General features: G+C 44.4%; 1 protein-coding gene across 7 annotated transcripts in view; it reads left to right on the top strand.

The window, feature by feature from the left end:
* HLCS (holocarboxylase synthetase) overlaps positions 1–14,931 on the top strand; it is a 226,248-nt gene that overhangs the window by 26,910 nt on the left and 184,407 nt on the right. For all 7 annotated transcript variants that reach the window (XM_038581462.1, XM_038581461.1, XM_038581460.1 and 4 more), the window contains one exon: positions 13,771–13,933. In XM_038581462.1, coding sequence (XP_038437390.1) covers positions 13,882–13,933 — 52 coding nt within the window. In that variant the 5' untranslated portion in view covers positions 13,771–13,881. The remainder of the gene's footprint in view (positions 1–13,770; positions 13,934–14,931) is intronic.

Raw genomic sequence — 14,931 nt, 5'->3', positions numbered from 1 at the left:
AAATTTGATTTCTCCCTTGTTCTTTACTAGCCTTTGTGACTCCCTTTCTTTTATGGATGTTTTGGGTAAAAGAAAAACATATTACTAAAATTATTTTCATCTGTTTCTTTTTATTTTGTAGTGTGGCTGCTAGAAAAACTGCCTGGGTGGCTTATGTTATGTTTTCATCGGGCAGCGCTGCTTGCTGCTCAAGGGACATCCAATCTGTCCTCCACTTCCTTCAAATTGGCCAAAGTGGTTAATTTATATCACCGTGTCCTTCCTAGATATCTCCCCTGGAATATTCTAAAAACACCTCAAACCTGATAACCTGTCCCAAAGTAGTTGTTTCTATTTCTCTGTTGGAAAAAAAGGATAGTCTCAGAGGAACATCCCAACCTGTTCTTCCTCTCACCTCCTGCCTCCTTCCTGCGATGAAGGTCCAAATTCTACAGAGCGCCCCCCCTCCCCCAGGTGTCTGAGCTTCATTTCCGTTCCTCATTTCGTGCTCAGCTTTAGACCATGAAAGTGTCATCCTGTCTTGTGTCTGTGGGTTTTCCTCTTGATGGCCAGAGTTCTCTTTCTAGATACAAATCCAGGGAAGCAGGCTCTTGCTCAAGCTTCACTGGATGCTTTTCACCAGACACAGTCATGCCCTTAGGCTCATGGAAGTCTGCCCCTAAGCCACCCTCGTGGGTTTCTTACCCTTGGCCTCTGTGATGAGTCCTTGCCTTGCTGCCTTCGCTTGGCCACAGGGCCACCATGTGATTCCGCCTCCTGCTGCATAATCCAGTAGAGGTTTTACTGATGCTTACCACAGTCACCGGACTTGCATTTTACACACACCATCTTTAAGACATTTTATTGGGATGAAAGAAAAGGAAGAGAGGAGGAAGACTAGAAGTAATGGACTAGAATTCAAGGTGGACTGAAATAAGGACCACAAGATAGGGGCCTAGGGTTTGGGAGGTGTCCTGAGAGCTCTCAGTGCACGGGGACACCCCATTTCCTCCTGCAGGCTCCTGATGTTTTATCCAGCTTTCTATAGACTTAGCATAATAATAATGCCATTTATCCAGCCCCTGCTAGGCATTTTACATACATTGCTCCAAAGCTTACAATTTTGTAGAAAACCGGAGCCCTAAGATTAAATGGCATTTCTAAAGCCACCAGCAGCCAAGTGACAGATAAAGCTTTAAGCAGTGTTTGTACTCTTTTTAGTAGCCAGAGGAATGGGTTAGTAGTTTTAAAGAGATCTAGATATTGCCGTTTCTTAGTCGTAATAGCAAAGCATATATTAACCTGAGGCCAATCCAGCAATGCTTCTAGCTCTTTCTCTGTTTGGTAGAAAGATGCTTACTGATGATGTGAGGGTTTTTTTTGGCGAACTCAAGCGTAATTTTTATATGCAGAAATGATTATTCAGGAACTTTCTTTTTGTTTAAAACAATGATTTTCTTTTCTTTTTTTAAAAAAAATATTTATTTATTTATTTATTTATTTATTTATTTATTTATTTATTCATTCATTCATTCATTCATGAGAGACACAGAGAGAGGCAGAGGCACAGGCAGAGGGAGAAGCAGCCTCCACGCAGAGAGCCCAACATGGGACTCTATCCCTGGTCCCCAGGATCACACCCTGAGCTGAAGGCGGCGCTAAACCGCTGAGCCACCCCAGGTGCCCTAAAATGATGATTTTCAATGTCTTAAAATTACAAATTAAATAGTCAATTAGGTTGAATCATGAAATTGCCAACTCTTGGCTTTTTAAAATTTTAACTCATGAAGAGTCCATTCATGGCAACCTAATTGTTCTAATTTGGGCTTTTAAGTCCTAATTTACCATTCTTAGAGCAAAAATTTGCGATCACTTCTAATGCAATTTCTGAATAATATTTATCTTGTTTACAAGCTCAAATATCTTAAAACATTGTATTTTATTTTTGGACCCTAGCTGCACAGACTTGGATTAATCCTAATCCTTGAGCAAAATGTATTCTCATCATTGGCTCATGCATGGCCCTCGTTCACTGATGAATTTGAAATTATATAATAAATATCCACGAATTCACCATTGAGTATGGAAATGGAACATGTACCTATGTGATCCCCTAGAGTCTTTCCATTCATTCTGCCTCCCCTTCCTCCATTATCTCCCTCCCCAAACCAGTTTCTTTTTAGGTATGTAAGTGATCTGCGTGAGCAAATAAGCATCTTTCTGAACACTTACGTAATTCTTATAAATCACTGAGCTTAGAGTAAGCTTGATGTTTTCTTATATATGCTAATATTACATGTATATTTAGTATGTTTCAACCTAAAATCAAGGCCAAAATTTCTAAAATATTGCCATTAACATAAAATATGCACAGATTCCTTTTTATTTTTTTTATTTTTATTTTTTCAGTTTGCTTTTTAAAAAAATTTTATTTATTTATTCATGAGAGACACACACAGAGAGAGAGAGGCAGAGACACGGGCAGAGGGAGAAGCAGGCTCCATGCAGGGAGCCCAATGTGGGACTTGATCCCAGGCCTCCAGGATCACACCCTGGGCTTAAGGCAGGCGCTCACATACTGAGCCACCCAGGGATTCCCTGCACAGATTCCTTCTTAACCCAAATATATAACTGCTGTGCTCTTGATGTCCTAGATCATTGTTCCTTAATTGTATGTCTTTATGGGGCTAGAAGAGGTAGGGCATCTGAAGGAACATAGTTACTGTGTTATGCAGGCTACAGGCTAAGCTACTGTAACCGATCCAGCACTGCAGGACAGCAAACAAGCTAGAAGTTACTATGTCTCTCAGGAGGTGCTCTGTAAGGGCATCCAGGGACCCAGTTCCCTTATATCATATTCCTCTGTCATCTCCCCTCTGCCAGCCTCCTTCACTAGCTTGGTAAAGGCTGAGTGGGACTACCCCCTGCCACTGTTGTCCATCTCATGCACATTCTAGCCCTCAGGCTGGGGGAAGGGAGAGGGTGGGGCCAGCAAGCTTCCTCTTTAAAAACTCTGAGCCAGAAATTTCATGGGCCACTTCTGCTCCTGTCCTGTTTGCTACAGGGCAGGCTGAGAACCACAGACCTAACTAGACAGCCATGGGTTGAAGGGAAAAAAGAAAGACTAGATATTGGGGATCCCTGGGTGGCGCAGCGGTTTAGCGCCTGCCTTTGGCCCAGGGAGCGATCCTGGAGACCCGGGATCGAATCCCACGTCAGGCTCCCGGTGCATGGAGCCTGCTTCTCCCTCTGCCTATGTCTCTGCCTCTCTCTCTCTCTCTCTGTGACTATCATAAATAAATGAAAAAAAAAATAAAATAAATAAAAAAAAAGAAAGACTAGATATTGGGAGATGATTAGCATTTCTCAGTTATTTCATTTAACATATGTCCTAATGAAGGTTTCATTAAGATCTGGCATTGTAGCAACAACTTCTTTATTGATTTTCTGAGGTAGAAAGATGCTTACCTACTGAAGAAGACAGCTACTGTCCAGTTAATTTATTTTATTTATGATCAGAGGGTTTGGTGGGTCTTGGCAACCAGTAGCCAGGGACATCCAGAGCTATTTTTTTGACCACCCTGGGTATTACACCACACTCCACTTAAAAGTTGGGCCTTAAAACTTGAAAAGGAATTGATCTTGGGCACCTGGCTGGCTTAGTTGGTAGAGTGTGCAAGTCTTGATCTCAGCGTTGTGAGTTCAAGCCCCGCGTTGGGCACAGAGCCTACTTTAAAAAAAGGAATTGATCTCCTAGCCTGCTGTCTCCTCACAAACTCTGCAGTTCTCGTTTGGGTTGATTGCTTAATGGAATTTTGCATATTGGAGGGCTTTCTTTTCTTTTTTTTTTTTTTTTTTAAAGATTTTTATTTATTTATTCATGAGAGACAGAGAGAGAGAGAGAGAGAGGGCAGAGACACAGGCAGAGGGAGAAGCAGGCTCCATGCAGGGAGCCCGATGCGGGACTTGATCCCGGGTCTCCAGGATCAGGATCTGGGCTGAAGGCAGCACTAAACCGCTGAGCCACCCAGGCTGCCCTGGAGGGCTTTCATGAATATGTATTTTGCAATTAATTCTAAAGTCATTGGAGTTTAACAGGACCCTAAGATATTAAATTGGAACTGCATATGTAAGAAAGTTTTTTTTTAAGATTTTATTTATTAGAGAGAGCACAAGAAGATGCATGGGGGGTGGGGCAGAGGGAGAGGGAGAAGCAGACTACCTGCTGAGCAGAGAGCCTGATGAAGGGCTCAGTCCTAGGACCCTGGCATCTTGACCTCATTCTACAGACCCCAACAACAAATAAATGAATCTTAATTCAGTTTTGTTTTATTTTATTTATTTATTTATTTTTAAAAATATTTTATTTATTTATTCTCACACAAAGAGAGAGAGAGAGGCAGAGACACAGGCAGAGTGAGAAGCAGGCTCTATGCAGAGAGCCCGACACGGGACTTGATCCCAGGTCTCCAGGATCAGGCCCTGAGCTGAAGGCGGCGCTAAACCGCTGAGCCACCTGGGCTGCCCTTAATTCAGTTTTACACAAAAAATAGCATTTTTACATTCATATTTTCACTAATTCATTAACATATTTATTGAACATCTACTGTGTTCCAATTTATTTTGCCTGGTGCCATAACAAATACCTATGGAACATGGTCGGTTCGGCTTAATTTTCAATATTTTCTGTAATGATACTAGTAGTCCTGTTTAGTAAGAATTGATGACCCAAAAGTCATACATAATTCTTTTGTTGCCACAAATTCACTTATGTTCCTTGTACTCAATATCAAGGCATTCATTCATTTCATTCATCTGGGGTTCATTAAGTGTCAGATTGTATGCCAGAGAGTTATGTGTCCTATGGAGATGAAAGATGTATTCAGAAATAACGGTCCTCATCAACTTAAGGAACTCACAGTGTGGGTGGGAAAACTGCTAAGTATATGAACAATTAAAATTCACTGTGATTGGGGTGCCTGGGTGACTCAGTCGGTTAAGTGTCTGCCTTCAGCACAGGTCATGATCCTGGGGTCTTGGGATGGAGCCCTACATCCGGTTTCCTGCTCAGTGGGGAGTTTGGTTCTTCCTTTCCCTCTGCCCCTCCCCCTGCTTATGCTTTCTCATTCTGTCAAAGAAATAAAATTGTTAAAAAAAATATATATAGTTCACCATGATAAGTGCAATGGGAGGGCATGGGTGGGGGGTTGGGGGCAACCTATCTAATAGGGGTGAGGTCAGGAAGGACTTTCCAGGGGGGGGTAATATCTGAGTTTATATATCTATATCTATATCTATATATATATGTATGTTAAAGATTTTATTTGTTCATGAGAGACACAGAGAGAGAGGCAGAGACACAGGCAGAGGGAGAAGAAGCAGGCTCCATGCAGGGAGCCTGACGTGGGACCCGATCCCGGGTCTCCAGGATCATGCCCTGGGCCTAAGGCAGGCACCAAACCTCTGAGCCACCCGGGGATCCCTTAGTTTTAATATTTTATTTATTATTCATGAGAGACACAGAGAGAGAGGCAGAGACACAGGCAGAGGGAGAAGCAGGCTCCATGCAGGGAGCCTGATGTGGGACTCGATCCCAGGATCCTGGGATCATGCCCTGAGTCTAAGGCAGGTGCTCAACCACTGAGCCACCCAGATGCCCTAGCAGGCAGCTCTTTATGTTGGGGTTGTGAGTTTGAGCCCCACATTGGGTGTAGAGATTACTTAAAAATAAAATCTTAAAAAAAAAAAAAAACATTACCAAGCAGGTTCTCTCATCAGTCATAGAGTAGAGAAGCTTGCAGACCAAGTTAGGATATATGAATCACACAGATCACACAGTTTATGAAATAATTTCAAAGCATGCAGCAAGAAAGATCTGGGGTTAGCTCACACTTAGGATTAGGTGCCTGCAGAGTGGAAGGACTACACACCTGAGTCCTGGGCTCTGCAGTGTTTACACATCCTGCTTCCTGGCTGTATCAGCCTATCAGCCTTCCTTGCCAAGGGTGTGGTTACGAGGGCCATAGATGAGGTTGGGGGTGGGGGGCGCTTCAGCAGTTGGAGGGTGAATGTGGCTAGCACATGCTTGTTCTGTTGGGGAGACTGAGAACGTGCGGCTGGAAGAGCTGTGTGCCAGCTGCACTTTTTATCGGTTTCCAGGCAGACCATTGTAGGGCCCTCATGAGTGGCTGATTTAGGGATGATAGAATTGTCAACCTGGAGGTGGCATGATTTATGTCTTATTAATATTTAGAATTGGGACACCTGGGTGGCTCAGCGGTTTGGTGCCTACCTTTGGCCTGGGGTGTGGTCCTGGAGTCCCGGGATCGAGTCCTGCATCGGGCTCCCTGCATGGAGCCTGCTTCTCCCTCTGCCTGTGTCTCTGCCTCTCTCTCTTTGTGTCTCTCATGAATAAGTAAATAAAATCTTTAAAAGACAAGAGATTATTATACCTGGTCAGAAGGTCATGGACAGACCAAGTAAATCCTAAATATTTTTTTAAAGATTTTTTATTTACGTATTTATTCATGAGAGACACAGAGAAAGAGGCAGAGACACAGGCAGAGAGAGAAGCAGGCTCCATGCAGGGAGCTGGACATGGGACTCGATCCTGGGTCTTCAGGATCACGCTCTGGGCTGAAGGCAGGTGCTAAACCGCTGAACCACCCAGGGATCCTCTCCTTTCCTTTTTATCTGTGTTTATGACACATATGTTCCATTGATTTCATCTGCCTTTAGCATGTCTTATAAGTTACTGGCTTGGTGTGTGTTTCATTCACGCTGTGTGTTTTTCTTGTTCTCTGTGTAGCAGAGCTGAACATTCATCAGGAGTGCAAATGCACGGAATACACAGATCACGAAAGGTTTATATGCACTCACTGGGCCCAGTTGAGGTACCCTAGCCTCATGGAACAGAATTGAACTGTACATGCCAAGCCCTGCTCACACTGAGACTGAGCAAAATAAATGATTAGTTTGTGTCACTAAATTTTGGGCTGGTTTGTGCAGTGGGTCACAAGAACACTTGGGATGTCTTTTATTTTTAATTAAAAAAATTAAAAAAAAAGATTTTATGTATTCATGAGAGACATAGAGAGAGGCAGAGACATAGGAGGAGGGAGAAATAGGCTTCCTGTGGCGAACCTGATGTGAAACTCGATCCCAAGATTCTGGGATCAGGACCTGAGCCAAAGGCAGACTCTCAACTGCTAAGCCACCCAGGTGCCCCTTGGGACATGTTTTAAAATTTCTGCTCTTGGGGGATCCCTGGGTGGCTCAGGGGTTTGGCTCCTGCCTTCGGCCCAGGGCCTGATCCTGGAGTCCTGGGATCGAGTCCTGCATCGGGCTCCCTACATGGCTGCTTCTGCCTGTGTCTCTGCCCCTCTCTCTGTGTGTCTCTCATGAATAAATAAAACCTTTAAAAAAAATAAAATAAAATTTCTGCTCTTTGGGACGCCTGGGTGGCTCAGCGGTTGAGAGTCTGCCTTCAGCCCAGGACATGATCCTGGAGTCCCAGGATCGAGTCCCGCATTGGGACTCCCTGTGTGGAGCCTGCTTCTCCCTCTGCCTGTGTCTCTGCCTCTCTCTCTTCTCTCTTTCTGTGTGTCTCTCATGAATAAATAAATAAAATCTTTAAACAACAACAACAACAACAAAAACTTCTGCTCTTAGCTTACCAGCATCAGTGGGATGGGCATGTGATGTGAGCAATAGTGGCTGCAATGCTAAGGTAGTGTACCTTGGACAGGGTGGACACCTCCAGGACATAAGTAATATCAAAAGGGTGTGACAACAGGGTACTTCTATTATTTTCTGCCTGACTAACTCTCAGGTACTCAGAAAATTAAGGTCTCTGGACCCCCCATTTCCTTGAGTGTCTGGTTAGCCCTGTTTTTGCAGTACAACTTGGTTTCACCTGTCAGCTTATCATGTCAGCTCTTGCTTGCCATGCAGTTGTGACATCCTTTATGCTCTCCCTTGATTTTCCAACACCCTTCTCCTAACAGTACCATAGGGCATATTTTCAAGAAATAGAGCACCAGAATGAAGTTTGTAGTCGTCCTTTGTCCTTTGGGTTTCCAAACCTGAAGGCCGCCAGGATAACCACACATCAGAAGCAACCTCCTACCTTTGCTCTCTGAGCTTCCCATCTTCCCATCTCTGCATGTCTCCTTCATCTCAGTTTATTACTAGAAACTTTAAAACTTAACATGTAATTAAGTTGGTTTGGGAGAACGGAACAAGAGCCAGATACGTTAGTGCCATCAGGTATCTGACTCTGCAGAACTGATGGTCTTTGTTTAGACCGAAGTTGTGTTATTCTGGGTTTTTGGGAGCCAGCCCAGCAGGGCATGGATGTGGGTGTGTGCACATACAGGTACCTGTGTACATTTACATATATGCGTGAGGGAGCAGGGAGGGATGGTATGGGGGGCGAGAAAAATTTATTTTAAGGAATTGACTCAGCTGATTGTGGAGTCTGCAAGTCCAGAATTTGCAGGCACACCGAGTGGTGGCAGGGGGTCATTGGGGGGCGGAGTTCCATCTTTCTTGGGGAATGCTCTCTTGAGCATTCTGAGTCTTTTTCTCAGAAGGTCTTCAACTGATTGGATGAAGCCCACCCGCATTATGGAGGATAATCTGCTTTACTCAAAGTCCACTGATTTATTTATAAAATATTTATTTCTTTTAGAGAGAGAGAGAGAACATACACATGAGCAGGGTGAGGGGAAGAGGGAGAGGGAGAGAGTCCTCAAGCAGATTCCTGGCTGAGCACAGAGCCCGACACATGGGGCTCAATCCCAGGACCCCAAGGTCATGACCTGAGCCAAAATCAGGAGTTGGAAATGCAACCGACTGAGCCACCCAGGTGACACCAAAGTCCACTGATTTATTTATTTATTTATTTATTTATTTATTTATTTATTTATTTATTTATTTATTTATTTATCTTTAGAGATTTTTATTTATTTATTCATGAGAGACACACAGAGAGAGGCAGAGACACAGGCAGAGGGAGAAGCAGGCTCCCTATAGAGAGCCAGGTGTGGGACTCGATCCCTGATTCCTGGACTGGGATCATGCCCTGAGCCGAAAGCAGACGCTCAACTGCTGAGCCACATAGGTGACACCAATGTCCACTGATTTAAATGTTAATCACACGTCGGGGTACCTGGGTGGCTCATTCGTTTGGGTCTCCAGCTCTTGCTTTCGCCCCCAGGTCATGATCTCAGGCTCTCTGAATGTGGAGCCTGCTTGAAATTCTCCCGCTCTCCCTCTGCCCTTTGGCTCCCTCCGTCTCTTAAAAAAAGAAATGTTAATCACATCTAAAAAATACCTTTTCGGTCACATCTGGACTGAAATTTGGCCACACGCCTGGGTACCATGGCCTAGCTGAGTTGACACATGAAATTAACCATCACCTGGCTGACGCTCAGCTGACTGTTGAGATCTCTGTTCCCGCATTTGCCGCAGGCCACCTTGGGAAGGAGAGTTTGTTGAAGAGCCACCCCCGAGAATTTAACGTGCCCCTTGGTCCTGGGCCTTCCTGTGGCCGCGTGTTGAGTTGAGCAGGTGCATCACTGCCTCCTGTCATTGACAAAACTACAAAGTCATGAGCTTTGGTTATGGAAGGGATTTCTGGCAGGAAATCCATTTGTGTTTAGGGCTGACCAGGGCTTCCTTCCCTTTGATCTTTGGGAGCAAGCCTTTGGTCTGACTTCCCCTTTCTTTCTCAATCCCTTTGTTCCCAACTCGAAGTGCAAACTGGAAGCGCCCTGTTTGCTTTTAGACAAACAGCCCTGGATGTGTCGGTGACAGTGTGGCTTTGCTTTGATGGAGCACACGGCACTGCTTGAGGAGTTTGCATGGTCTGTGGCTCGTGGACCATGTTTCTACAAAAAGGAAATGCACTTAGGTGAGGAAACAGCTGGCTGTGTTGAGAAACCTGATCAGAGGGATGTGTGTATTGTTCTCTGGCGGCTTCCTGTCCACCCCAGTGCTTGGCTTATCTCCCCCTTCTCTCCTCCTTCAAGGGTGTCTGAGAATTTCATTATTGGCTCCTTTGACACTAAATGCTTACTGTGAGGCATAGCTCCACACCACTGGCTGTTCCAGCAGGGTGCTCAGTCAACTTTTGAGCAACTGGGCAGGGTTTCCACTGGCTGATGATGCCTCCTCCTCCTTTGATTGCCTGCAGTGTGCTGTTAGCTTCAGGCAGGAGGTTGGTTGTGCTGTTCCCTTCCTACATTTCCCATCCACCCTCATCTGCATGGTCAAGCTCTTGCCCAGGCCATAGTTTATCTTCTCATCCTCCTGAGGGGACATCCTTCCTCCATTCTTGAAGCTGGAAATCAGCTACATATTTGTGTGAATTGTCAGCATCTGCTGTCCTCCCAGATCAGAGGTGTCGGATTTGAGATGCGGAGTCCCCCTGAAATGCTGGTCAGGTGAACCCTGACCCTGAACTCTGGCTGCATGTCTGGCGGGAGGTGGAGAAGTCGGTGATCAAATGGAGAGCAGGCCACATATAGAGCTAGAAGAAAATTCTGAGGCTTCTCTTTCTCCAGATATCCTAGACCTGTTAGTGGGTTTCAATCTTTAGACCATAAAGACTTGACTCGCATTTATTAAGTACCCCCCCCCCCAATAAGAAAGTTTTTCCCAACTTTATTTCAACAGCTTCTTGAATGAGAAACATTAGATTCAATTTGAATTCTAAGGAAAGACATGCAATAATAAGGAGTAAGATTTTGTGGGGTCGGGTTCACCCCTGGAGGGCCACAATCCTTTGTGCTATCTATAACTTTTTCACCCTCCCTCACCCACCTCCATCATCCTCAAACTAGTTTTTGCCCACTCAGGGGGGATATGGTCCCTGCTGAGAATACCTGCTTTGAGGACTCCAGGTTTGTTTGTTTGTTTGTTTATTTAAAGATTCTTTTTATTTATTCATGAGAATCAGAGAGAGGCAGAGACATAGGCAGGGGGAGAAGCAGTCTCCCTGCAGGAAGCCTGATGTGGGACTCGATCCCAGGACTCTGGGATCGTGACCTAAGCCAAAGGCAGACGCTCAACCACTGAGCCGGCCACATGCCCCTTTGTTCATTTTTTAAAGATTTTGTTCTTTTGAAAGAGTGAGAGAGTACCAGCAGGGGGGGAGGGGGGAGGGGCAGAGGGAGAGGGAGAAGCAAACTCGTTGCTAAGTAGGGAGCCCTATGCAGGATTCCATCTCAGGACCCTGGGGTCATGACCCAAGCCTAATGAAGGGCAGATGCTTAACCAACTGAGCCACCCAGGCACCCCCACTTTGTCTATTTTTAAATTGGGTATTTTAAAGCCCAATTTATGTTTTTTCTTTTCTTGCATGTACTTTTGGTGTCCTGAGAAACCATTGCCTGATCTGAGGTCATGATGATGTAGGCCCTGTTTTCTTCTGAGAATTTTGTAGTTTTAGCTCTTATATTGAGGATCTGACCCAGTTTGAGTTGATTTTTGTACCTAGTAAATGGCATGAGGTAGGGGTCTATTTTTATTCTTTTGCACATAGTTACTGGTTGTACCAGCACGGTCTGTTGAAAAGATTGTTCTTTTCCCATTGAATGGTCTTGGCAACCTTGTCCCATATCAGTTGTCTGTAGGCGTATGTATTTATTTCTGTGCTCTCAGTCCCATTGCATTGATCTGTATGTCTGTCCTTATGCCAGTTGGACCTTGACTTTTGAATGCCATGTCTCCTGAGTGAGCAAGTTCCCTAAAGGCAGAGGAGGCTGGGCTTGTGGGAACTCCCCTTACCGCTCTAAGGTTCAGAATTCATCCCAGCATCGGGCGGGGCAGTGCTTCATTATCTAGTTGTTTCTTCAGCGCTTTCAAGATGTTTTATTGATGTTATCCAGCACTTTCTCATTGTTCTCAGCAAGTGTTAGTTCTAAAAACCTAGCCTATCAATTTAAAAAATGGAATTCAAAATTATTTATCTCAGATTATGAAATTTGGGGCAGTTTGTTATGGGAAACAGGGAAATCATTCATGGCATCTTAAAAAAAAAAGACCATTCTAGTCACTTGCTTTTATTTTTATTTTTTTTATTTTTTATTTTTTTGCTTTTATTTTTATGTTTTTGTTTTACTTTATAAAAGATTTTATTTGTTCATGAGAGACACTGAGGCAGAGACACAGAGGAAGAAGCAGGCACCCTATGGGGAACCCGATGCAGGACTCCATCCCAAGACCCCGGGATCATACCCTGAGCCAAAGGCAGATGCTCAACCACTGGTGCCCTAGTCACTTGCTTTTAAAGCCAGATTCATAATAGCTAATAATCGTGGCTTTCATCACTTGGGCACTTTGCTGCCCCCAGGCCTTCCGCTGGGGACATTATATACTCTTGAATCTCATTAACATAACAAACCTATAAGATGACTGAGTATTAGTATCACTATTCCTGTTTTATGAGTGAGGAAGCTGGGACTCCCGAGACTTGCCTGAAGACACACAGCAAAGATGAGCTGAGTTTGACCCAGACCCAGGTCCCTGACACCAGAGCCAGGCTCTTAACCCCCAGGGGCTCCAGTCCTTGTCCCAGGTTCACCTTCTTCACTGACAAAAACTGGAACGCGTCTGGGACTGCATTTTTCCTGCGCTCCTTTTCCCTGTCTCCCTAGTGGTGGAAATGTGAGCTGGGACATACAGGAGCTCTCTAGAGGGTCCTGGACAGTGGTTTCCCAGTTTTAGGAAATCAAGGGGGAGCCCTGTATAGAACCTCAGAGTCCTGGGCTGCGGCTGCAGAGAGACCGCGGTGTCGGGACGGGGCTTGCTCCCATGCTCCTGGGGAGTTGGGGTGCAGTTGGCCTCCGACCACACTGGAGCCAAAGCTGGTCTTCGGATTATGTTATAAATCACTGCATGGGGCGCCTGGGGGGCTCAGTCGGCTAGGCAGGCTAGGCATTCTGCCTTCGGCACAGGTCACGATCCCAGGGGTCCTGGGATCAAGCCCCGCATTGGGCTCCCTGCTCAGTGGGGAACCTGCTTGCTTTCCCTCTGCCTCTGCCGCTCCCCTTGCTTGTGCTGTCTCGGTCTCTGTCAAATAAATAAAATCTTTAAAAAAGAAATTACTGGATATTGCAGACCTGTTGCTTTCTCCTAATTCCTGTTACTAAAGGGCACATTGGTGTGTTTCCATGTCTGGCAAATGGCCCTTTCCCCTTTCAGCTCCTTGAAAAGCAGTTGAGACTTCAATTGCTTCTATTTTATTTATTTTATTTTATTTTATTTTATTTTATTTTATTTTATTATTTTATTTAATATTATTTTAACTTATTTTAATTAATTTAATTTAATTTTATATTTTATTTTATTATTTTATTTTTTATTTTTGTAGATTTTATTTATTTATTCATGAGAGACACAGAGAGAGGCAGAGACATAGGGCAGAGGAGAGGTAGGCTCCTTTCAGGGGAACCTGATGCGGGACTGGATCCCAGGACCTTGGGATCATGACCTGAGCTGAAGGTAGATGCTCAACCACTGAGCCTCTCAGGTGCCCTTAAGACTTCAATTGCTTTTAAGAGATAGGGTTGTATTTAGTGCTTTGGAAGCCCTGTTGTCAGTTAGAAACAAGAATGTTCCGGCCGGAACAAATTGGATGTTAATAAAACACAATATCCAGTAGCTCATTATGTTTGACTATAATTTATCGGTGGGAGCTGAAGGGAAGAGTAAAGTATCTGCTTATTTCAGAGAAGAACAATCTCACTGTCTTTTTCTCTCTCCTCCCTCACCCCTGTTTCTCAGATTGTGAAGTGGTCCGACTGCTGTTTGCCATTAGCTTGCAGACCTGGGGATCCTTATCAATTAATCGCTGAAGCAAGCGTGGATGACTTCAGTAAGCTGGGGGTGGCGTTCATGGAAGATAGACTCCAGATGGCTGATGGCCTGATACCTCAAAAGATTGTTTGTAAGTGACTTTAGAAGTGTTTCCATCAGGGATGCCTGGCTGGCTCAGTCACAAGAGTAGGCAACTCTTGAGCTCTGGGTCATGAGTTTGAGGCTCATGCTGGGTGTAGAGATTACTTAAATAAATAGAAACATTTTTAAAATATATTTTTATCATACCAGGAGATCCATTGATTATTAGCTTAAGGACTGTTGAACCCTCTTGTTTGGTGTGGTTTAAGGCAAGTATGCATCTTCAGTTTAATGCACTCAACGGGTTGGATATATTTATAATACGAGATTCATACATGTGTTAGGTTTTCTTGAGATGCTTATCCCTAAGTATACCAATAGTGCTTTCTTAAAAAATTTAAAAAAATTTTTAAAAAAGATTTTGTTTATTTTTTCACAAGAGACACAGAGAGAAAGGCAGAGACATAGGCAGAGAGAGAAGCAGGCTTCTGGCAGGGAGCCCGACGCAGGACTCCATCCCCAGACTGGGATCATGCCCTGAGCCGAAGGCAGAGGCTCAACCACTGGGCGTCCCTCAGTAGTGCTTTTAAAATTCTCTTTTTTATTTAAATGGAGTCCACGCTGGGCCCAACTTAGGGCTTGAACTCACAACCCAGAGATCTGGATCTGAGCTGAGATTAAGAATTGCATGCTTACTCGACTGAGGCACCCTGGTGCCCCAGTGATTTTTAAATTCTTAAACAAGGATTTCCCATGATTGCATCGTCCATGGGATGGTGTGCAAATGTAGAACCCATATAATGTTTGTTTCACACAATCTAAAAAGCATAACTAGTTCCTAGACTATAGTCGACTGAATGTAAAGCGTAGCCAATGTTAGTACAAAGTTCTTAATCTAACAGTTTTTTTTTAATTTTTTAAAAAAATTTATTTATGATAGTCACACAGAAATAGAGAGAGAGGCAGAGACACAGGCAGAGGGACAAGCAGGCTCCATGCACCGGGAGCCCGACGTGGGACTCGATCCCTGGTCTCCAGGATCGCGCC

The sequence above is a fragment of the Canis lupus genome, chromosome 31, assembly GCF_011100685.1.
Source record: "Canis lupus familiaris isolate Mischka breed German Shepherd chromosome 31, alternate assembly UU_Cfam_GSD_1.0, whole genome shotgun sequence".
In the NCBI taxonomy this organism is placed as follows: Eukaryota; Metazoa; Chordata; class Mammalia; order Carnivora; family Canidae; genus Canis; species Canis lupus.
The sequence above is the reverse complement of the archived record's forward strand: the minus strand, read 5'-3'. Positions and strand labels throughout refer to the sequence as shown.